The sequence below is a fragment of the Acipenser ruthenus genome, chromosome 15 (assembly GCF_902713425.1).
Source record: "Acipenser ruthenus chromosome 15, fAciRut3.2 maternal haplotype, whole genome shotgun sequence".
Lineage (NCBI taxonomy): Eukaryota > Metazoa > Chordata > Actinopteri > Acipenseriformes > Acipenseridae > Acipenser > Acipenser ruthenus.
Window position 1 is genome coordinate 24,061,626 of NC_081203.1, and position 25,861 is coordinate 24,087,486.

Sequence of the window (25,861 nt, forward strand, 5' to 3'; positions counted from 1 at the left end):
TTAGTCTGAAGAATACCCCTCAGTGTCCTACCAAGCTGCATCAAATTTTAGTATCCAAATCCTGATCCAATGTAACCCCACACCCTAAACATTTCTTTGCTGAACAATTGGGGTCAATATTGGAGCATTTCTAGTGCACAGTAATATCGCTAAAGGCTTATAGCAAGCACAATACAGTAGTTTATTTCCTTGATGCCTTAGGCATCTACTTTATAATGTTTTAAGGTCAGTGCAATTAAAAATATGGGCTGTTCTCAGAACATCAGGTAAGTGGCTTTACAAAACACGGTGTTCCAGTTTAGATTATTCTTGGATAGGATTACGTTGTACAGGGTACAGGGTAGGTGCTTCATGAGTCAAGAAGATATTTCTGAGTGTGCTTCAGGCGACCTGTCTCCGCAAAGCTTTGACAATTCCAAGTTGATAACATGCAAGCAGTTTGAAAGATACCATTAGTTCATAATCAAAATGAACTGGTCTAGTTAAGTCCTTTATTTCTAACAGTTCTTTCACTTCAGACTTTATTTTTGTTTGGTTGGCTTTAAAATAATTTTTTTGCAGCATGGATTTAATGTCAGGTAGACTGTTATAATAAAGCACAGACAAGGCTTGGGTCTCAGTGGAAAAATACGGTATTGAAAGGAGGATAAGGAAGCACCATTGGAAATAAAAAGCTGATGGAAAAAATGCCTGTAATAATTGTTTTCCTATTCATTTATTTGATGCGCAAGTACAGTAGCTTCAAATGTCATTTAAATATTTGGTGTAATGCAATCTGGGTTATCTTCTGAATATATTCTCTTAACACTGGGTTATCCAGTTTCTCCAAAGGTATGTTTGCACTTGTGAATGCCTCGACAAGTTCAAGATATGCCACACTGAGCTTCACGACTCTCAGTGCTGCGATTAAAACATGGACACAACAGTTGACTGCTGTTTTGCTTTTGATATCAGATCAGTCTCTGCTTTCCGTTTGGCATTTTTATGTTGATCTGTATTTACATGCACATCAACACTCCACTTACATGTGTGGTCTAATGTGACATTGCAGGTTGTGCAGAACAATCTTCTGGGATACTGTTTAGCACGATCTAAAGCACTGACATGTTTAGCTGTTTCTGAGTCTTTAGCGTTCACCATTTTGCTTTAACAGTACTGTAATTGCACATGGTCAAGCTTGCGTTCACTAGCAATATGTAAAGGACACCAGTAGTTGCAAGATCTGACATGTACCTTACTACTCTGGTTAAGAAGGGAAGTCGGCGGTGAAAATAATCAGGCTACATTGAAAATTCCAGCAGCTGATTGTGCTTAAGGTCACGCTGTTATGTGAATGAGGAAGGCTCTTCAGTTCTAGCAGTTTGAATTCTTAAAGATTTTCCACCAATATCAAAGCCAGGCAAAGGCAAATGAATAGAACTCAATTTACATTACTCGTATTGTACACCACTGAAACGCCATGGTCTTACAGTGAAGTACTGTGTAGCTCAGCAATACATTTTTGTTTTAATAGATCCTTGGCTCTTGGAGCAAAGGTTTACTGTCTCTAAAATTAATTTAAAATGAGCACAACATCTAATGGACATAGCATCAAAAAACAATGTGAATGTACCGCGTCTTCGATTAATGTTGATAATGATAGAAGCAATATGTGATAATGTTGTAGCGATTACAAGGGATTGACATTCTGCTTTGAGTGGTGTGAATATCAGCAGTGAAAACAGGATAACAATACACTTGAAAGAAGTCGGACTATTGCAAGGAGACAAATAAAAAAAAACTGATGTTTTCACATTTCAACTGAATATAAAATAAGCAGCATCAACTGGTCATTCTCAAAGAACCACAGTTTCAGACGCTGTGGCCTCTTAACATGCAAATCATTCTGTTAAGACTGGAATCTTAATTGTTTAAAACCCTAAAGGCATTTATCATCTACATTTCCTGTTAAATATCCTATTATGTGTTCTTAAGGTTTTCTTTTGTTTCTGAAAAAACTAAATTAAAAAGCATAAAGCGAGGACATATAGCAAATAAATACCCTTTAATCGAGAACCTGATCAGGGCTGTTTACTGTTGATGGTTCTGTAACATGAATGCGATAATTATATACGAAGCTCAACGATAAATGAAATATGAAGCCAAATATGCATTCTGTGGTGAACCTGCCTAACCACCGACAAATTATATTCTTCTAAAGCTTTTCGTTTACAGCAGGCATCTTGACTTCAAAGTAGTTTAGCCACAATGCCCACAAATTTCCGGAAGACAGGCACTTCGTGCAAAACAAAAAACAGAAACATGGTATACCTTCTGCAATACACATTTAAAAGACCTATTTAATGGAATATGCAACTCAAGCCATTTATCGAGAATGTCATTCATGTACAGTATAAGCGTTTGGATTTCCATCATATATAACGGAAAAAAAAAACAGTTTGGGAACAAACTCATTTCAGCCAATAATGAGATTATGGCTTGCTTTCTTTCTACACTCAAAATATAAGCAAATGCGTTTTTGTAACGTTCCTTTGTTTGATTCAAAATACATGACTGACTTCCATTAAAATTATTCTGACAAACAAGACTGCTGCATTAAAGGAGTGCTAACCAATGCTTTTAAAATGAACAACATTGTAGCGTGCATGGGGGTAGGGGTCAGGACTGGTAGGTGACACAATAAAATATGAAGTCATAAGCCCGATACCAGCTCCTGCAAGGGAGCCGGCTCTTTTGTACAGCGGTATCGGCGCTATGCTTCAGAGCAGGAGGTCCTGGGTTCGTGTCCCACCTCCGCCTGTGAGAAACACCTGCTTGCAGGAACCGCCGTTTGCCACAATATCAAAATGATTAGTAGTCCCTTTCAGTTCATCACTTGTTAAATCAAGACTTAAATAAATAAATAAATAAATAAATAAATAAAATGACAACTCTAGATGAATTACCACATCCTGGCACTGTACTTTGGGTGTAGGTCACATGGTCTGGCTGCAGTTCGAACTTCAGTACAAACACAAGAAGTGATTTGCTAGGAGAATCACAGTAACCATTTAGTAGGTAAAACAAGTAGAAAAATGTTTAGCGACAGTATCAGTGTGTCTTTGTCTACTTTATTATAAGTACCCATACGCTCCGAAGCAGTACTCTATGATTAAGAACTAGGGGCTGTCAATTAATCGCAGTTAACTTCTGTGATTAACATGTTAATTTTTTTAACACATATTTAAAATCGCATTGCTGTGTCTTCAGCCTTTCAACACCCCGGACTTCAATCCCGGAGTCGGCCAGGGTGTCCTCGGCTCACCGCGCACCAGCGACCCCTGTGGTCTGGCCGGACGCCTGTGTTTACACCTTCCTTTCATTAGTATTACAGTAAAAACCTGTCTAACCCAGCATTCTGTATAGTTCTGTAATGCATAACCTGTCTATTCTGGAATCCGGCATGATTTTGTTAGTTTCTTCTGTCTAAAATCCATGTAAATCCAACTGTGCAATCCGGCACCGGGTCATGTGATTTTTCTTTTCGAAGTTTAAAAACTAGTATAAAAAACACAACACAAAAACAAAAGTAACACATTGTGTATATACTGTACTCATGTTCCGCCGGTGGTATTCCAAATTGTACAGTTACTGAACAGCAAATAAAATATCTAAACATCCACACGAGTTACCGGTATGTCTTGTGCGCTTATCAAGAAAGCTGAAGGTCTACCAAAACCAAGACAAAAAAGCCAAGAATTAAAAAAAAAAAAATCGCAAGCCAAACTCTTTCAGACATTCTGAAAAGTAAATAATTCTACTTAAAAGCAACACTGAGTAAACCTGAATACCAGCAGAAAGCGCCTGAATCCTGCATGCAGGTACAAACACGTGAACGTCTTTCTCTGGGATGGTTTAAACAGGCTTGTGTCAATAACAGGTAAATGTTCTGTGCAGGCATTCTTGTATTTCAAGTTTGCCGAGGCATTATTGTGTTTATTATTTAAGCGATAGTGCCCGTCGACGAAGGCTCTACCATGTTAGTTGACCGAGACTGAAGTTATGGGTTCCGAGCTGAAGGTGAGGGCACTAATGAGTCAAGGTCAACTAACACACGGTGGAGTCTTTAATTGAGAGGGAGCTATCGCTATTAGAAAAATATTTTCTTTAAAAAAACACTTTGAAACCTACATTTACCTTGAACTTATAATGATTTGTCAGGTACCCTTCTGCTGTGAAGTTTTAGGAAAATAGTCCCAAAAAAATCAGAAAGGATCACACACATTAGAGAGAGAAAAATAAAAATACGTTTAACAAATAACTCAGAGCTGCTTATAGTTGATCTGAATAGTGCCAGATATCTGAATGGAGCAATATTACTGATTTTGTTGTTGTTGTTGTTAAAAGCTGCTGTGCCTGTGATGACGCGCTCCAGTCGAGCTGACAGGCTGTGATTGGCTGACTCGGCAGTTGCAGGTACAGGATTGGAAGACGGGACCTTCGTGTGTGTATATTTCCAGCTGGGGTGCACATTCTTGGTGATGGGGATATAGTGGAGTACTTTCTGTGCCTGGAGGAATCAACTGCAAGCTGTCCTTGTGTCTGTTGTGGTCTGATCAATGAAAGGTTTGATCTCAACTGTCTTCTTATCCTGGATAAACAAATTGAACTTGGGAATATAGATTATTATTCCTACTAATTAGTCATTTAGCAGGAATATATATATGGAGAAACCTGTCCGGTTATCATGCAAACAAGCACATTTTGCAGGATTTCCACATTACAAATAAAAAAAAAGCTACCATTTTCTAAAGTATATCTGTTCTCATATGAGGATTGTTGATTACTGTCAAGCAGTAACCCACTACCTGAAAATTGGTATCTGGCTAATTCCCACTTCTCACTCTAACCCACTAAAACAATAGGGAGCACTTTATCTATCACACATGTACTATAATGAGCTGTGTGGTCCAGTGGTTAAAGAAAAGGGCTTGTAACCAGGAGGTTCCCGGTTCAAATCCCACCTCAGCCACTGACTCATTGTGTGAGCCTGAGCAAGTCACTTAACCTCCTTGTGCTCTGTCTTTCGGGCGAGACGTAATTGTAAGTAACTCTGCAGCTGATGCATAGTTCACACACCCTAGTCTCTGTAAGTTGCCTTGGATAAAGGCATCTGCTAAATAAACAAATAATAATAATAATAATAATAATAATAATAATAATAATAATAATAATAATAATAATAATAATCGACATGGCCACAAAGCCACATTTACAAAATTCAAATGAAACTTGGGAATTTTGGCAAAAAAAAAAAAAAAAATCTTTGTACAATTGTTTTATTTACATTCAAGGACATAACTATTGTATATCAAGCCCTTGTTGCAAAGGCCACATTAAAATAAGTTAAAATATTCTTGTTTTGCTACATATGTTCCTGTATACAATATGTATGCCATAACTGCAGTTTAAAAATTCTAGCAGAGTATTATGTAGTCTAGACACTTTCAGCTGGTTTCACAGACCCTGATTAACATTAATCGTGGGCTACCCATGTTACTTTAGATAAGGAAGTCCAAACTAGTGCTAATTGGGATCTGTGAAACCAGCGGCTGACCTTAAAGAGGTGAGGATGGTCAGTTTTTTACAGTCAAGTGATTTGGACGCTTTACCTCACACTGCATGACAGATCAGGGTGAACTGTTTTAACTGCAGATGTACTTTAGGTTTACACAGGAGACCAACACTTGCATCTTTTGCTGCCCAGAGTTCTGCTATTACAACTGCTTACTCTTTGCTTTCATCAATGTCATTACCGTGCCTGAATACAGTATTTTAAACTAGAATACTGAGAATGTATTCAGAGGCTCTTCAGAAAAAAGGCTTTTATACAATTATGGTGATGAACTACACCAAACAAGATCAGTCCATCAAAAGCTGTGGGGGGGAGGACAGTGCCATATTTCCCAGTAGGACACTATGAGAGAGTAATGAATATCCTGTAATGTGACTCAATACTTGAGATTTAGATGACTGTCCTAATTACACACAAATTTCAAATTCTGCATTTCAAACAAATAGCACAACTCATAATTCATTTGTTTTTAATAAAATATTCAAATGTGTTTGACTCATTGATGCTAAATTAATGTAAAGAAATAAAAAATGAACCAATTAAGCATGAATCTCTTATATCAACATCTGTGGGCATTTAAACAAAATAACAAAAAACAAAATTTGAATATTTAAAATAAATAATCTGTAAACTAGCTTTTGTTGTGGATGTATATAAATATTTCAGCATCTGGATTGATTCCCAATTATGTAAACATATTGTTGTAATCACCACATAAATGCAAAATTGGGTGTGCTTCAGAAGTCATGCAAAAAATCAATTATTGTTATTACCGCTCTTAGATTATGCAGATGACATTTTTTTAAGCCCCCAAAACACATTCCAGACATAGAAGTGCAGTGTCAATTTTACTAATAGGCATGAGGTTTTTTAAGTTTAGAGTGTAGAGCTTACAGTCCGAATGCATTTTTGGTACCCCGAAATTAATTCCTTGAAAAACAAGCTACTCGGTGCCGCCTAATCGTGACACTGATAATTGGGACTTCTGCTTAAATGGGACAGAACTCTGGGAGTCGATTCTTCTCAATGCTATTTATGTCGTTTAATTGGGACGTCACTTCGCTTAATTGGGATACAGTATTTTCAAATAATGAACGTAGATGACTTTTCAGAAGACAGGTTCGCACAGTGCAGCGAGTACACAAGAACATGCTTACGCTGTGACTTGTAAATTGCGTAAACGACGTTGAACTCTTGAAGGAGCTGGAGTCTCCTGTGGTTTCTCAGGCTGATGTTGTAAAGAAAGTTGTTGTGTCAACATCGCAGGTGCCTCACCTTGTAGAAAGTTTTTCATTTAGAAACAAACAAATGTGACTAAGGTCATCTCAAATGCCTCTTGTTTAATTGGGACAGCCGCTAACTGGGGATATTTTTACTTCTCCCGAGGCGTCCCGATAAAGCAACGCCGACAATAAAAAAAAAGCTTTATTTCATTCTCTTTGGTAATTAATATGCATTCTGTTCTATCATTCATTTTAGTACACCCCACTGTCCTCCTGCGCAATATTAGATGAAGGGCAACTACTAATGATAACCAAATACTCCCGCAGTTGTTTTTTTTGGAATTGACTTCAAATGGGAAACCTAGGCACAGCTTGGATAACTAGCATGTATCCATTCTGCCCTTCAAGAGAGTATCATATTACTGCATGTTCGCAACTGAACCAGAGTCAGCTGTCCGTTCCAAAAGGATTCTTAATACAGTAATGCTACACAATCTTTAATGCGAGTCGTACACATAAGCCTTTACACCAGGTACTGTACACATAAGCCCACATTATGTTTTATTTGGTCATGTGAAAAAGATGTGTGGTTGTGCCACTGAATTATCATTTTAGGGATCCAGGGATACTCTCTCCTCTAATATAATGTTTGTTTTTTTAATGTCCAGATTGATGTTGATTTCTGCATGTAAAACCATGAAAGGTTACGGTATCCCACTCCCCACCCATTAAAAGGCTCTGTCCAAGGTTTCCATGCCTCTTGCTACAGTACTGTAGTTCTTTTAGAAATAACAATGTACAAAATAGTGGATCTCCTATCTATGCAGTCACAGGACAGTGGCGGTGGATATAATTCAAATGCAGTAGGTCTCAGAGATGCATTTGTAGCCTTTGTAAAAAACCAGCAGCTAAGTCTGCAAGTACCAATTTTCTGTCTGTGCAGCGCAACCTTAGAATCAGCACGAAGGACAATTACCTTCAAATTAACTTTCAGTGAAACAAAGTGGCTTCAAGCAGTTTCTGTATGGATGTTAATTGAAGATCTCACTATTACCGTATCAACTTGTATTAATGTGAACACAAGCTTTGCCTGCAGTGCATTACTGGACACTCAGGTATTGTTGTTTGGTCTAATCTACTTCCGATACCTTCAGGCTGCACATTGTACAAAATTTGCATGTCCTATGGCTTTTCCTGCATGTCTCTTCCCTTTGGATCACAAATTATAAAAAAACAGACAAGATGAAAACGATGTACGTACTTTTGCAATTAGAACAGAAATGCTTATTTTTTGTACCGCTGCTTGTCCTGGAAAGCTGGATCTTTAAGAGTCCCAAGATAAATCTGCCAGATGCTGGTTTATACATGTTGTTTGGTTATAAAGAAAAACAGTGAAGACATATTGTTTTATTAAAACTGTACAGATCATACAATTTCTCTCTAAACTCTTTGAATAGGGTACACTGGCCCAGTAAATTAATCTAATATACTGCTAGCTATTTCTATTTTATTTATTTTTCTGTACAAAACACAAGCAATTTAAGTTGGGAAGTCTGTTTGTTACTTCATGCTAAAAGAGTTAAAGCCTTGTACATCACTTGGGTATTAAAGGAAAAGTGGGTGGATATTGTCCTAATTCCGAAGGTGAGACGGACATGTTGAAGTGATAGTAGATTGGCCAAATATAGCCGCTTGTGACGGGGAGGACCCTGTCACTGGTTCTTGTGCAGATGGGACGCATAACAGGAGACACGTTGCTAGGCAACTAATTGAGCAGGTAGGCTCGCAGGGCACTGAACTGATTAGGAGGTCCAGATTGGCTAGGGGGTGTGCCCGGGGAGCCTGCACACACCTCAAAAACTTGAGGATACTGCACCCCCCCCCCCTCCCCAGCTAAGGGAATGAGCATTAACAAAAACTAAGGGACAGACAGTCCACTGGATGTTGTCAGGACTTATAAATCCTGTCTGGTGAGCCAATCCCGTACAGAAGTATGCTTGATTAGCACTGGTCAATATTTAGTATCACAATTTGAACATGTACAGTATGTAAAAGATTAAGGTTATGCAACACCCTGGATCACACTGCTTAGCCCTTGGGGAAAGGAAAGTACTTGAGAATGACGAAAGGGAAAACCTTTATAGAACAAACTGATATCCAACTTCATTCTTGACTACTACTTACAGACTTTATAGGCCCTCAGTCAAAAATGTTAACATGCTAACAGATATTTTGGGAACCTGGGTCACTAGGTTCAGTACAGAACATCCAAAACATGGGCTGCTTTGGGTGAATAATATAGTGCAGCAAGCTGTAATCCCCGAACAAAGAACAGTGGAGAAGCCATACACTTTAATCCGAGCAGGTACACCCCAAATTTGGGAGTGAATTAATAATATAGTTTACTGACTGTACACAATTTAAAAATGAGTCATTCAATCTCAAGTGGACCAAATTCTGGGGTGAGGTCTCCTCAATTCATGGTTGATGATACATGAGCCACATGTGATGGAGAAAAGGCTGTGTAAAGAGCTCTAACAACCCACACCACATGCTGAGAACAGGTCTTGTAAAAATGAACATTTGCATTACCTTTTTTATTCCTCCCCACGCAGAGGATGAGCTAGACAAGCTTTGTAATTCAAAGGCTTTCGAACACAAGATCATTAATTGACAAACTTGAATGAACAAAGGTACAGTAAGTAAACATTTCCAGTTTTGAAAGTCATAGTAATGTAAATACAATGATAGAGTAATTCAGTAATTTGGGACCACTCTGAACAGTTGCAGAAAATAATATGTATATGAATCCCATACAGAATGTAGAGATTTCAAAATACTTACAAGAATCATGACCAAAATATATGGAAATGTATAGTATGCTTGATTGAGACGTTTTTACAATACACAACACTAAGGAGTTCTAGCAAATGGAATTGTGCAAGAACATTAAAACTTTCTAGGATTTAAATGATCCTCCACAGATCTCTGCAAAAGTAAAGAATAAATTAACTTGTAACTGCAGCTGAGGGAACATGCTTGAATTGAATATTCTGAGAATGCTGGAAGCTCAGTAGGGTCATAACCAGGCCTCTTTGGGCTAAAGGGTGACAGATTAGATCTTCCAATTAAAATGGTATTTCTGCAAGCACACTGGAAACACGTAAAGTGTGTAACAAGCCGTTAGCTAGGGGACTGAGGCGTAGTCTATAGTGTGTGTTGGGGGGATCTTTAGAAAAATTGTGGAAAGATGTACATGTGGTCTGAGAGGCACAGCAGAAAAGAAAAGTTGGGATCAATTGTCAAATTGTAGTACACCAGTAGGTGCAAAGAGGAGTTTTTTGGATAAACTCTCTAACCCTTCCGATAGGTCTCACCACCAAGAAGCCAGGGTGATCTTCCATTGAGCTGAACCGGTATGACTGTCCTCCTGCAATTCTCTCTAGTTTTATTTTAGGTTAAAGAAAGCAATGCATTGCTTGCTTTTTGACTTTTGGTAAATTTAAGAGCTTAATGAAACAATTGTTTAACTTACACGTATCTTTGAGGGAAATTAAAACTACAGTACATGTTCCCAGTTAAATGGAGCAGAGAGCATTATGTATTACAACCAGGTCAAATGTAGCTCACTGCAAGAGGTTTCAGACTGTTTTGTAGGGTTTGCTTACATGAAGTCTAAAATGTTTACGATTTCACAGATAAACACAAAGCCTGCCTCATTCTAAGATTAATGTACACTGTACCAGAAACCAAAAATACTCTATAAACATGGCATATAAACAAAACCCTAAAATATAACCCTAAAATACATATAAAAATAAAGACCACACAGGGTAAGCCAGTACATCTATTGAGCCCATCTATTTATCAGCAGCAAAAAAAGGCCAAATCCTGCTTTTTTTTCTGATCCAGTGGGTATTTATTCAATTTTTTTTTTTTTTAACACAGACAGGAAGTCTGTGCAATTACAGTAGCACTTTTTGGAAGTACCATGTACAAATAAGAGTTTCTTAATGTTGAAAACTTTTCACATTCGATTATGTATTAATTTAATCAAAACCAAACATACTCCTTAGTTTACAAGGTAATACTGAGGGTTCCACTGTAATTTCCAACATGAACTGCCCCCAGATTTAATGATTTCACCCTTAAAAACAATTACTGACTCTCCTGCAGCATTTAATTGAAAACTGGGGTTCCAAGATGTGTTACAATGAAAAAATAAACGCACGCAATTATTGAAGGGACAATAGGTAAACCGGTCTGAAATAATGTCACAGCTGATGGTTTATTATTAGTACAAAAAAATTATTGTGGGAAAAAAAGAATATCTTGACACATAATTCCAAAGCTTTTATGAAGAACTTACTGCACATACAGGCTTCGGAATAGATCATGTTGGAAATATATTCAGGAAAATGTTCATCTCTTCAAACCACGACTTTCATTTCCTGGAGCAGATTTCTGCCCAATAAAAGCAATGTATTGTTTGGTATCTAGAACCAAATGCAAATAAATATTGCATGGAAACAAGTTTTATCTACTTATCATACCAAGAAACAAATATTATGGGAAAAAACCCCTCTTATAAAGTAGTTCAATATTTGCAGACTTTTGGGCCAATTAAGAACAAACTGCAATGCGCATTATGATCTATACTATACATTTTATAAGACGCAGGTTCTTGGATGTATATTTGAACTGCTGTTTGAGAACTTCCTCCCTGCTTGATGCCTCGCTGAACTAAACAGACTAATTACAGCTGGCAGACTGTTTAGCACTAGTCTTGGGCTACCTAAAACCCAGATTAATGCTAATCATGGTCTGTGAAACCAGCTGTTAATTAAATAAAACGCAGTCCAATCTGCGAGTAATATAGGCATCAGTTTATACTAACGTATTTGCAACAAAATTAGGTTATAAACATCCGCAAGCTGCACTAGGCTCCTGACACCAAACGTGAATTTAAAAAGCTTTACCCCAGGTAAAATAGACATGCCGCTGGAATGTGGAAATGCAGACATTTTTTGGCTGCATAGCTATCTGAAATGCTCCAAGGGCCAGACAGTGGCATTTGCATTACAACTAGTTACAAAATAAACACAGTACAAAGTTCCAAACCTCGACATCAAAAATTAGACACATCGTAGCAGTCGTAGAACGCAAATGAGAACATTATTTCATAGTAATATTCTATTCACAACCACAAAGGCCTGATGCATATGAAGTAATAACTCACTACTGTAATATTTTTTTCACATGTATCCAACGATTCCCCCCACCTTCTGTGCCTGTAGTAGTATAAGAACTTCGTGTACCACTACGTTTTCCTGGTTGACGCGATTAAATTAAAAAAAAAAAAATTGTGCAAGACCGCTCTTCTACTCCAACTAAAAATAAATATGTTCATTAACATCACGCCCCTTTTTGTACTACTAGTAAAGGGGTAGTCATACTGCCATTTTCGGCCGCTGTATTTTTGCAGCGATTTGACAGGTTTAAAACAACAACAAAGCACGTTAAAACGGACCACTGCGAGGTTAATAAATCACTGACGAAATTAAGACAATACAAATTCTTAACTTACCATTCTTCAGCTCATGTTTCACTGTAAACAGGTCGCCTTCTCCGGAGGAACCCTCCATCGCTCGGGACACGTTAAGCAACGCGGTGGCAGTAGATTAATAAATCGTAAAATGGATTTACAATTAAAATCGGCTCCTGGTCTTAATAAAAAATATGCAAAAGTATTAAAACTGCTGACCCTAATTCTTTACAACTAGGTACCGTACGTCTGCCACTACAACAGCACCACAACCCCGTTGAACCAAGCTATGACCCGCCCAGTAGTACTGCGATTGGGGTTGCTAGGCAAGTTTCCCACCAATGGCAGGTCTATACTGCTGCCAAACTACCAGACTTAATAAAGTCCCTCCCTAGAAATAAAGTGCCCCCGCGTCTTTGCTCTGAGTTAATTGGTGTGTTCGTGGGGATCTCCTCAATAGATTGGAAGAGGACATTGACAATCAACTGCATGCGGCTGTTCCCAGCCACCTCCTTTCTTGCCAAGTTGTGGGCTGCCTGTAAAGAATTGGAGACGTGTGGTGCATTCACGGAGGTCGCTGTGCGCAGATTCTGTGCAGAATCTGACCAATTTAGCCAATGATCTTCTAAGAATGATCTCCGTGAACGCACCCATATACTGTTGATTACAGTAGGCTAATTACATGGGCGGTTACAGAGTACTGAATTCCCACACTAAAGTAAATATAGTGCGAGGGTTTCACGGCTTCACACACACAAACTTCGGTGCGCAGCGAGGGGCCGTGAAAAAAAAGAATGGGCGTGTTCGACTTCCAACCCACTGCACTTACTTCTAAAACCTAAAGGACATAACAAGTATACAGCAGTAACGTCAATAAATCGTGATAGGTTTGAAAATATGAGACTTAAATTGGAGCGGTTCGTTATTTTATTTATAAATATATTTTGCAAAACTTCTAAGTCAATTTACCAACTTTTAACTAAATGCATTATGACTTAGGTGAGTGGTACTCCTTTGTCACATTTAGTCCTTTCTAAGCAAGAAACGGTTGCTTAGAAAGGCCCTTAAAAGAGGGACAGAACAGAAAATAGGAGGCACTTTTTGACACAGAAAATTGAGGGTCTGGAACCATTGGAAACATTCCAATTAGCATAGGAAACGAAAGGCTCAATTTGTGGCATTGTTTTCTTGAACGCTATTCAAGTCCCGTTTTCAAAGGAACCATTTTCCAGCAGCCATTGCTAATTTTGTTTATCACGATTGGTGGTCACAATGCATAATAATATTGCAATGTTTCTTATGATGCAATGAACGTCCACATGCATTTCAAACCCGTGCTTGAAATCAGACAGAAGCGCAAAAGGTATTGCCATCTGCAGCATCATGGTTTAAAAAAACACGTCAAACGTGGAATTATTAATGCTTTTTACACGTTTATTTAACTCATCGTTGTAGTATCGCTGCGATAGGCGTTTGATTAGTCTAGTCTTTTCATTTCTCCCCTCCAGGGTCAGACTGCAGTTCCTGTACTGCAAAGAATTTTAAAAAGGACAAGCGTTCTGGCGTTTTAGTACACGGAACTTGTTTGATTGCTGTTTATTTGTAATGCTTTGGTCTGTTTTGTGCATAGAATTATTGTTTAAAAAGTGCAGCAATAAAAATAAACTGGTTATAATAATGCCGTTTCTTTAGTAATCATTTAAGTATCATTTTCAATTACACGTCTTCACCAAAAAGGTATTTCATCTTCAATTTCTTACCTTTTTAGAATAATCCAGAATTTGTGTTTGTAACAGGGGAAAACAGGCAAAGTACGCTCTGGTTTGTTGGTGACTTTTACCCATAAAGCTTGAATGCAATTTCATTGGTAAGTACTGGATTTTACTGTACTGAGGTATATATCTCTAAATGCTTCTTATGTTAAATGCGGTGTCTACAATATATCAAAATCCAGCACATTTTTGTCGTATACTTTTACATTCAACTGGCATTCAGCTAATTGACTTTTTAAATGGAACTGTGTAGTCGTACTGGTATGTGTTTGTTTTGTGACTGGTCACAGAAGTATTGAATAATTACAGGGTCCTTCTGTGACAAGTTACCCAACAGGTAATACCCTACCCCCTCCAGTTACACCAAACTCGGTGCTCTGGGATGTTCAAAGGAAAGAAATCAGAGATGGTAGTTAAGAACATAAGAACATAAGAAAGATTACATCCAATATGTTAAATCCAATATGTTTGGGCTGATTTGTCATAGAATGACCCAACAGTAGAATCTCTCTATTATGAGTGACCACCAAATCTACTGAGAAAAAACATTTTATATTAAGAGGGAAGTACTGACCTATATATATATATATATATATATATATATATATATATATATATATATATATATATATATATAATAAACTTGTTCCTGTAATGGAAGCAGTCAAAAGGGCCTCCTTTCTTGGATTTTTGTTCCCTATTTAACTTTTTTTACTAGGATACAGTAAAATGTAATTCTGGAAACTTCTCTTTTGTAATACAGTATATACTGTATATGTAATGTACAGGAAAGTGTTCCTTCACTTTTTTGGTGAGATAGAGGTCTGATTCAATATACATTAAACATTTACTTTCACATGTCATATCTGTCTTACATGCACATTTCACATTATATCTTAGGAAGTGGCTTTCATGGTAAGGCCTCTCTAAAGCGTGGTATTCCATGAGTGTACATGAGTTCAAATCCTTTGAAAAGAGCGCAGTCTTCATGAAATGAATCGGAATACGACAGTCGTTTTCTGAAAACTGCACTTTTGAAATCAAAATCACTTTTTGGAAAACCAATCCTGTACGCATGTATGCACACTTAGGGCTTGATCTTCAAAACGCCCATGTTCAACATGTATCTGTGTACAAGACTGCATGTGTACAGAAGTTAGTTCTATAAGGAAGTACTGTAAAGTATAACATTAGTTGGCATGCACTGTACACTTGTAATACTTGACTCGTGTTTAAACTGTAAAATGCTATAAGATAGTTATAGATTAACTGATTTCGTTTTGTGTTGGTCTGAGAAGCATGGCTATACCATTAGCTACTCATGTAATGTGTTAAATTATGTGATCTTGCACATGCAGCTAAAACTGTAATCATTTTTTTTTTTAAACTTCAAACCTGCAGTTTACAAGTCTGTTCTTGTTGTTGGTGCTTTTATACAGAGAGGGACATGCTGTACTGACTGGCCTTAGAACATAACCTCAGCAGAATAGTATGCATGATGTATTTGTAACTGATTGTACCTCTATGGGATTAGAATACGCAACAGTTGTACAATCCAAAAAGCTAAATATAGAAACTGAAGACAGGGACAGATGTCTTTGACTGGGCATTTTTCCATCACCAGGCATGAGCATTGTGTGAAGTAATTATGCAATTAGGCATATATCTTGGAACCTGAGGTTATAATAGTTTACAGTTTATTTAATGGACAAACTGTTTTCAGTGTTAATGGTGAGGTGACTCTGGTTCTTATTTGTTATTTATTGATGTATATTTTTTTGTTTTGCATACCTCTTAGTAGTGATGATGGGAACAATGGTTAGGGATTTGCAGATACCATTATGCCAAGGTTTCAGTCTTACCTACTAAAATAAACTGAGTAAAGATGAATTAGGATGTATATGTGTGGATTGTGAGTATGAAGGAGGTGCCACATTGTTTTAGCTCTCTGTGAACAGTACTTCTCAATATAGTACTCTAAAAGTAGATTAAGATTTACAGGTTAACGCACATGTTCACAAGGTCATATCTTTAGATCTAATTGTCCTAGAGACCTGCCATTTGAGAGTTGCAGGTGTCTTTATGAAATAACTTGTGCATGAAGTAACTTTATACAATGACATGCAAATGAAAAGCATTATCTATATTTTCCCAAAGGAATAATGATATTAACATAGGAATGTGACCGGAGACTGAAAAGCAAAGGTGATGGACTGACTGTTTGCATTTCCTCGGAGGATACAGAAATGTTCACTACCAGATCCTTTAGGAGCTTTCTCCCTTCTGCAATCCGAATGCTGATTCATGATGGAAAAAGAGCCAGAGGCACTTCGGGGATGGTTGGAGGTGAGGTGCTATTTAAAGATGAAGTGCCTTTCAAATTCCTGATTTCAGTTGAATTCCTGTTGGTGAATATCTTTTTATGGGATTTACACTTTTCACAGGTTACTGTAAATCAATGGTTCCCAACTCTTGCCATTGAGGCTCTTTCCAGTCCAGCACTGTTCCAGTCAAGTCCAATTAAATAATTTAGGACATGGCTAGAAAGAAATAGCTGAAATGGGGTGGATCTTAAGGGCTAGAGAAAGCACTGCTATAAATCTACACTTATTAAAAAAAAAATAAATAAATAAAAAAAAATGATACACTGTACAGTTCAGTTTGTGGTGTTTTATTTTTTGTTTTTAAAGGATACAAGCAAGCTCAAATTGTGATATTGCACAAGTTCCTGGCTGATGATTTTGAAAAATTCTGCCATGCAAACAGTGGCCCATTGCCATTTACTATACAGGAGTCAACCAGGAGAATGGAAATATCCTAAAGACAACTCCGATATTGGGTACATTTCTGTGTTTAAAATAGGCTTTTACTTTTATTTGTGTCATGTAAGTTGTGAAGCCTAACATCTCTCATTGTTACAGAACGGACTGCCCTCAGTATTGTAGACATGAATTGGGAAACTTCACTGGCAATGTACCTGATCTACTGGAGTACTCAAAAGGGAGGAGATGGTGACTTTCTACTTGGGTGGCAGCTTTTCTGTTGAACAGATGCTTCTAAAGGCAGAAGTTCCACTCAGGCACGTCGAACAAAATCGCACCATAAGCATGTATAAGGTGAAGTAATAAGCCATTGTTTAAGACTTTCCAATGTCTCTTATCTGACTGGTGTTATCAATCAATTACTTTGACAGTAAGGTTGGTTCCTTGCTCACTCTTCTGTTTCCCAAACTCCCTAGTGTCTCCAGACACTTAACTAGACACTTCTACTTGATTGTGAGCATGGTCTATGTAAGGGGTATAATGATAAACTAAGCCAATGAGAGGGGCTACTTGGTATGTGTAATAAGATAAAATGAAAGTTATTGATGAACACATTTTAACCTTTAATGACTCCTGGGGAACATTTCTTCATATCAACTATATCACCTGGACTACACACAGGTAGCTGGCTATGTAGTTTATTTGGTCATGTATCAAAATATGACATCATGTAAGAAAGCACTTTTTTTGTGGCTTAATTGTGAAGTGTTCATGGAGGTTTCCACCAGCCTCCAACAGCATTGGGAGAACAAACCCAGACATATACTGGGTAGACATGGTGAGTAGTTAATGTCTCAGTTTCAACTAAAAATGCCATTTGGATCTTTATTTTTAGTGTTGCATATATTGGGCCATATTCACAAAGCATTTACAGTTTTTAGATAAACTGTTTGTTTCCTGTAGACGTCAGTGCCGTGTCGTGAGGTGGGCAGGTTCCAGTGTAACATGGTGGTCTCCATGACGCCTGTCCCAGAGGGAAAACTCGACGCTGTCGCACAAGCCACCCACCCAGCAAGAGATGTTCATGGGGCTCCAGTTCATATTGGCCACCCTGGTGAGTTCAGCCCAGTCCATTCACACCTCATATTCATTGTACTAATGAAGAACAAAAACCTGTATTAGGTTTTTATCTATGGTCACATTTGGATTTCCGATCTGTATTTTAGGATTAATTGGAATCCAGGATCTGTCCAGACCAGACTATGGGGAGTCAGTTCAGCCTCATCAAGGAGACGTCCCTGTGTTCTGGGCCTGTGGGGTGTCAAGGGTGTCAAGTCTAAATGTTTCAGTTTAATCTAGCATTAGCACGGGTATATCAGTCACTAAAGTCATTCAGTACGTCATGTATTTGCTGTTGTTACTTAAACATTTTAATATATTCTATACCTCTTTTCAAACAGGGGCACTGTTTTAACAATTAAGTGTTTACACATTTTGTTAGCTTTTTTATTGTGTGACTAGTCCCTAGTTTGTACTTCTTTTAAAATTCCTTTTAAATCAAATTTTCCCCCAAAAAAGAAAGGGGCCCCATTTAAGACAAGAAAGATGTTATGAGTCTTTTATTTTATTTTTAGAGCCCTGGAGTGTCACATTGGGGCTGACCCAGGTAAGCAGCCACCGCACTCTGCCTGCTTGTTCTCACACCATTTGACCATGTAGGAAATAATCAGCACTCTATGGGCTGATACTGATTGAGATATCTAAGGTACCTTCAGCTGACATTTTAGATACAATCATTGAGATTAATTTAGGTGGTCAGTAGTCTTTATATTCAGAAACTAATCAAACATTTTTAAAAAGGAATACTGTGGGAAATAAAAAATAGACACCGCAATGACGGACATTTTAACCCACTTGTATAAATGTTCTACAACTTTTAGGAAGACAAAAATCAAAGTAGGCACCAGTACAGACAGTTCCCAGTGCTGTATACTTTCTCAAGTGTGTGATATTGGACATATATGCTGTTCTTTCCATTGCTTCCAAAGTGTTATCAATTTAAATTCCACGTTTGTTTTCAGGTGACTGAGGTATAAAAGCCCTTTTCATCCAAAGCGAGCTGCTGAAGGCCTCCCTCTGCATGTCTCATGCAGCCTCAGTTCTCATCACTACCGGTTTCCCGACCCATTTCAACCAGGACCCTCCAGAAGAAACTGATGGACCTCCAGGTCCCATCGCCATGGCAGCCATGCTCCAGGCCCTGAAGAAACAGGTTGCTATAGTAACCGACCACCGGGCCTTAGAAATGAACAAGAAGATTATTGAGGATGCTGTTGAGCAAGGTATTGTCACTGATGTCTTAGATTGTACCCACTACCCTATATTCTGGATTTCTGTGGTGGTGAGACAGTACAATGTACTACAATAAGAAACAAATTGCCCAAAGCAGTATTTTGTTTTCTGTTTTATCCTTTGAATATTCAGTGCAAGACTTTGTTTGGTGTCAAAAATATTTATCTAATGACCATTGAGCACTCAAAAGGGTCGTTCAAGAATAAATATAAGGCTTGATTGTTTTCTGTGCTTATTTTTAAGGAGTGACCAAGATACCACAATAAATCACTCCCTTTTTAGAGGAAGGTTTTTTTTTTTAGCCAACTGAGGGTCTTCATAAAAATAAAATCTGTTCATTGTGTAACAGGCTTCAAAGGCTTTGCCACGCAATGTGATAACTTTCCATTTAAGTTTATCAGCTTCATTATTAAACACCAGCAGATTGAGTGGGCAGAGACGCACAAAAAATGAATGACAACAGAAAAATCTAAGCCCTACTTTAAAGTAGAAAAGGGTTTTATATATGTAATTTTTTCTGCTTTTAAGTAGTGCGTACTACACTATATATATGATGTGCTATTCAAGTGCTTGTGGGAGAAAATAGAACATTCTTGTAACATTAGTCATTTCTTTTGTAGGAATTTTAAATACTCCAGTACCCCTCCTCAGTTTCCAAGATGATAGCCAGGATTCAGCTTTGAGATTCCTGTGCCATGACGGAAATCCAAAGACACCCAGGTACGGTTAATCCTGCATATAACAAGCTAGACCTTTTTATCAGCAATTTTATCACTGCAGTGTATCGACAATCACGCATTGTGGACAAAAGTTAACCAAATGTATTTGTACATTATTGTGTGTGTGTGAACAATTTGCTTAACACATACACTGGAAAGTTTTGGTGTTCTCGTTGTATGATGTTGCATGATGCAACGTCAGTACTGCTCATCCCTCCATGAGGCGTTCATTTCATTAACTAAATAGACTACTATCTGCAGCAGAAGCAGGGTATGCATGTATAGCTATGTTGTTTGTTATATTTTAAGTTGTTAAAATGAATGAATTTAAATTGGTTGCAGATTTCAATTTTCAAGTGAAAGATGAGTAAACATGATTAACTCAAGTTATGTCAAGTATGTCACTGAATTATGGTGCTGTTCTCAGGTATGACCACTTGGTGGCAATAGAGTGTGCTGGCAGGGCTGCAGATGGAAACTACTACAACGTGAGGAAAGTGAATATCAAACACCTGGTCAACCCCATAGATACTCTGTTCACAACAGCAAGCACAATCCCAGGCATCATGACAACAGGTAATCAACAACTATTTCTGTTTTATAATAATATGAAAGTGCTAGAGCTAGTTTGAAAGCACCTGAAAAGTGTTTCTAATCTATTATATAATAACAGAACCCAATGAATACCAGTATTTAGGGTTTGTATTTAAACTCCTGTTTTGAAACATAAAAAAAAACAATATGGTGAGGTGGGGTTAATGAAGAAATATGATACACCATCAGATATATTGAGATACTCGAGTCTAAACATACAGAAAATGCAAATGTAAAGATTTGGTAAATGCAATAGTTAACTACTGTTTTTAAATTGTTAAAAATGAATAAAACAGTTAAATTAACATTGTTCAACATCCCATGGAAATGTACTACTAGAAAAATGTATTTAGTACTGTGACAGGGAGAACCCTGTCGCTGCTTCTTGCGCGGATGTGAGCAGCTTGGACGTGTAACGGGAGACACGTTACTAGGCAACCAATTGTGCAGGTAGGCTCGTCCGGCTCCGTGCTGATTGGGCGGTTCGGATTGGCTGGGGGGCATGCCTGGGGAGGTTGCACGGAGCGTCTGTGCCACAGCTCAAGGCGACTGCTCCGCAAAGGCTACACAGAGGGACGCTTTGTCAACACCCAATGGATGACCCAACACTTCCTGTTACAAGTACATTTTCTGGTATATTTTTGAAAGGTCTCATTTTCAAGCCCTCCAAGTTGATGTTTCAGAATACATAAATTTCAAGTAGTTGGTTCCCTTCCCTTAAGGGTAGATGTTCCTCTATGAATCTCTGTGCATTAGCATGTATTTTAAGAGACTGCAGACAATAGGAAATAATCACAAGTCACTTAACTTTTAATACATTATTTTAATTGAACTTATTTTGTTTTATGTAAAAAAAAAATAAAACATTGTATAATTTTAAAAGATGAAGAATTACATTATTTGTTACTGAAGCCAGCACAGTACCCATATAACACATATGATAGCATTTAATACATTGGAGGTATAAAGGTAAATGTAATTTTACTGTATATTATTAAAGTGACCACATCCTGTTTTCCATCTTGTACGATATACTGATTACCAGTGTATTTTATTTTATAGATACAGTAATTCCACTGAGCAATTCATCATATTTCAAGGGCCAGCTGTCAATAGCCTTTAATGGTCTAATGTTCATGTTAGTCACAGTCTAGGAGACTTTTCAAATGAATTATCGTTCCTCAGAGTGCTCAGTGACTTGTCTGGGCTACAGCACAGAGAGTCATCGGTTCCTCCCCAGCTCACACACTAATAGAAGCCCACCCAGCTGGGAAGAGGAATTTTGCATTGTGGAGATCTAAGTTGGTAGAGTGCAACATTGCCCATGTCATTGCCAGGTTAATGGAGGATTTGAGTGCAATTTTTTTTTTTAATATATAAAAAGGGCGAGATCAATTGCATTATGCTAGATAAGAAATGATCTGGTAATGCCCAGCTTAAATCCAATATTTCATTTCTAATTCCCTTGGAGGATTTTTAGCTTATGAAATGAAGGAACATACATATTGAACTTGCGATAACCCTTTCTATTCCTGTGATGGTTCTGGTGCAAAAATGTGGACATTCGGAAACTTGTTATAGTTGATGAAATCCGGTTTTAATAAGCCCCTGATTATCAGGTGGCAGGGAAGCCTTGATGGTTTTCACAGTTTCTCCAGGTAAGAGTTTGACATCTGAGATGCAGGCACAGCAGGATGTTGTTTTACTCAATTGGTGTCAATCTGCAGCTTTCCAGACACAACCCTGGAGGGAACTAGAGGCGCTGATCCTTGAGGAATGGTCACATATCCCAGCAGAAGAATTTAAACACAGAAGACTCACATTTAATCTGAGCTGCCCAGGGTGACCCTGCACCTTATTGTCCTTTGTGTAATGCAGGGACCAAAATTAAACATAGTGTTCTCAGTGCAGGCTCACCATTGAATTATACAACCTCATCAGAACCTCCCTTGATCTGTGATCTACACCTCTGACTGCCTCCCCACACTGCCTGGTTGCTGTCAGGTCTTCATGACCGTTTGTAGGGTGGATGACCTGAATGAATAAATACTGTAAATGATATGCTGCCTGCCAGGTATCGGAGAGAGAGAGGCAATGAGCTGGGGATGGGAAAGGTGAAGGAAGCTGTGAGGAAGTGCATGCCACATGGGGAGCTGGTAGCTTGTGACGTTGGAGATGACTTTGCTATTACTGCTGGTAAGAGAGTTTAACCACATTTATTTATAACCTGATATTACACAACCTACCCAAGAAAGTGGATTATGTAATATGAAACAATGCAGAAAACCCCAAAGATAAGATTAAAACAAGTAAGACAAATCTGGTATTTTGAAAGTAGCTTAGGATTGCAATTACTTGTATATCTTTATTTTATAAATCTGTTAAGACGCTTTAACTAGAGTTTGTGAGCTGCTCTTCACTTCATGTAATATAGGCTAGATCAACCAAAGTGTATTTTATACAAGTAAGCGCCTACTCTTAGTGATCTGCCACTTTGAATCAAGTTCATTTTGTATTGCTGATGAAACAGTGCGTCGCACAATAGCAGCACTGCCCGCCACACAGGCATTAAACTACTGTAAACTAGATGGTGCTGGTGCTTACTAACATAAAGACATCTACATTACATATGTCTATGACAGGCAATTAAAACTGAAGAGCAGCTCCTGAACTCGCAGCACCTTATAGCGTTGCACGTCCCCACATGTTGCTACAACTGTTTAAATAACTTGCCTGTAATTTCTTTGCATTAACATCCTGTCAACTTTTCACTCTTAACTTTTTAAAGTCTGTTTCAAATCTCTTTTCAAAATGGCCGCTCTGGTGCACTGGGGTTTCAGATCTGTCCTCCAAATTACTGCAGGAAGAGCGATTTTTAAAAACAAAACAAACAAACAAACAAACAAACAAAAAGTGCTCTTTTCTGTTCCATACCACATCATGGATCATTATTGCTCTGTTACCTGCGTGACAAAGTGGGCAACAATCCTTACGCTATAAGAGCACTTTGAAACTGACTTTAAAGTTATAAGTGTAAAAAGTTGTCAGAATGTTACAATGAAAAGAAAAATGACAGGTACGTCATTTAAACAGTTGTAGCAACACGTGGGGACGTGTAACACGATATAACCCTGCTACTTACTCTAATGCAGACTTATCAAAAAATAAAAGCACACAATATTTGAGTCATGGACTTTGCAAGAACCACTGAGAATAATTTCATATATAATACACAATGAAAGGGAACAGTGCAAACAGGTGTCATTGTGAAGTTACTTATTAAAACTATGCATGATCAGATACTATATTGCAAAGGTAAAGAGACGACCCTCTAGTTTCTGTTTTTGTGGTAGTTGTCTCTGGAGCTCTTCCCTGTTCTCATTCTGAAGCATGTCTTTCCTCATGTGCCTAGGTGTTTCAAACTGGGGAGGCTATGCGGTGGCCTGTGCTCTCTACATCCTGAACTGCTGTCCAATTCACGACAGATACCTCCGGAAGGCAGTTGGGTTCCCCAGACACTCAGAGCAGGATTCCTGGGCCTCAGCACTCCCAACAGTCACTAAGGTAAACAGATAAAGAATGCTACTGCTTAGAAACTATCCTTTAATTTCAGGAGTTTCTAGTATGAGTCAAAGTTTACACCTCTTTCTGAATAAGCATAGTGTAGTGTCTGACCATAAACTGTGGATAGCAATCCTGTTTCTAAGCAGAGAATTTCTGTTGTGTTTAGGAAGAAAAGCTGTTGGAACTCCTGGTGAAGTACAGGATTCAGGGCGGCAAAACCGGGATTCTGGGAATGGAGGCGGAGGGCCTGCCTTTCTATGCCACTCACTCCGCTATGATCCAGCAGCTTGCCGAGATCACACTGTAGCCAGCAGGAACATCATGACAAGCCCAGACACTCCCTGATGGAATAAAATTCCTTGTGAACTAAAAACATCATTATTGTTGTAACTGATAGCCACAGCCTAGAGTGTGGAAATGTGTATTCGTTTTTGTTTCAATGAAAGGTGTTGGTTTTCAGACACTGAAGCCTTTCCCCTATGTTTACAGTCAGGTTTGAGTAGCTCTGATTTCTGTTTTGGTATAGTAATTCTTTGTATCAGAATCCACCTGGCATTATCTGTGCTTGTATAATCCTGCTTGCCAGACCATTTTGAGGAGACCTTTCATCTCTACTCGATCTGTAGTAGTAGGTGGCGGGTTGATTTGATCATTTTCTACCCCTATTAAAATTTTCTGTTTGAAACAGCTGATATTCTCATATGGCCATCGATCACTTGTAGGCATGGGATAAATGTGTGAAGCGGCAATCCATTACCGATTTTTAAAATACAGCTGTAATTTGATTTCTTGTCGTTATCAAAGAAAACATAAAAAAATGCATCAATTGGTACTCCAAAATTCATGGCAATTGATCATGTTTCACTACTGCCTTAAAACAATGAAATACCTGACAGAGTTCTTAATTACAATCATTGATGAATTGTTGTGGGAGACTGCTCAAAAGAGATTTACAGCAAATAAAACTAATACTCCTGTAGAAATGTCAGTAGATTATAATGGCATATTGTAATAAACAGTAACTACACCTATAATTACCTTTTTATATAAACATACATTGACATATACATTAGTTAGTTTATTAAATGTAGTGTTCTGTTGATCAGTTATTTTAGTAAACGATTCAATCAATATTTTTTTTTTTTGTCCAACCTTGTATTTCCTTTATTGGACTTGGCAAGTTGCTGCAGACGTATTGTAACATTGGTAATTACTGGTCATTGTAGCCTCAAAGTACTACTGTACATTAGATTGATCATTTCTATATATTGTCAAGATATGATAAAAGGGACTATATATATATATATATATATATATATATATATATATATATATATATATATATATATATATATATATATATATATATATATATATAAAACATACAGAAAATGCAAATGTAAAGATTTGGTAAATGCAATAGTTAACTACTGTTTTTAAATTGTTAAAAATGAATAAAACAGTTAAATTAACATTGTTCAACATCCCATGGAAATGTACTACTAGAAAAATGTATTTAGTACTGTGACAGGGAGAACCCTGTCGCTGCTTCTTGCGCGGATGTGAGCAGCTTGGACGTGTAACGGGAGACACGTTACTAGGCAACCAATTGTGCAGGTAGGCTCGTCCGGCTCCGTGCTGATTGGGCGGTTCGGATTGGCTGCGGGGCATGCCTGGGGAGGTTGCACGGAGAGTCTGTGCCACAGCTCGAGGCGA

General features: G+C 37.9%; 1 protein-coding gene and 1 pseudogene across 1 annotated transcript in view; one reads left to right on the plus strand and one right to left on the minus strand.

The window, feature by feature from the left end:
* Positions 1 to 12,763, minus strand: part of LOC131697583 (ribosomal protein S6 kinase alpha-5-like) — a 46,998-nt gene extending 34,235 nt beyond the window's left edge. The window contains 1 exon segment of the mRNA XM_058987521.1: positions 12,425 to 12,763. Within this exon segment, the coding sequence (XP_058843504.1) occupies positions 12,425 to 12,482 (58 nt within the window). The 5' untranslated portion in view covers positions 12,483 to 12,763.
* A 3,637-nt stretch (positions 12,764 to 16,400) lies between these two features.
* On the plus strand, positions 16,401 to 25,463 carry LOC117422527 (D-glutamate cyclase, mitochondrial-like; annotated as a pseudogene).
* The last annotated feature ends 398 nt before the right edge of the window (positions 25,464 to 25,861 follow it).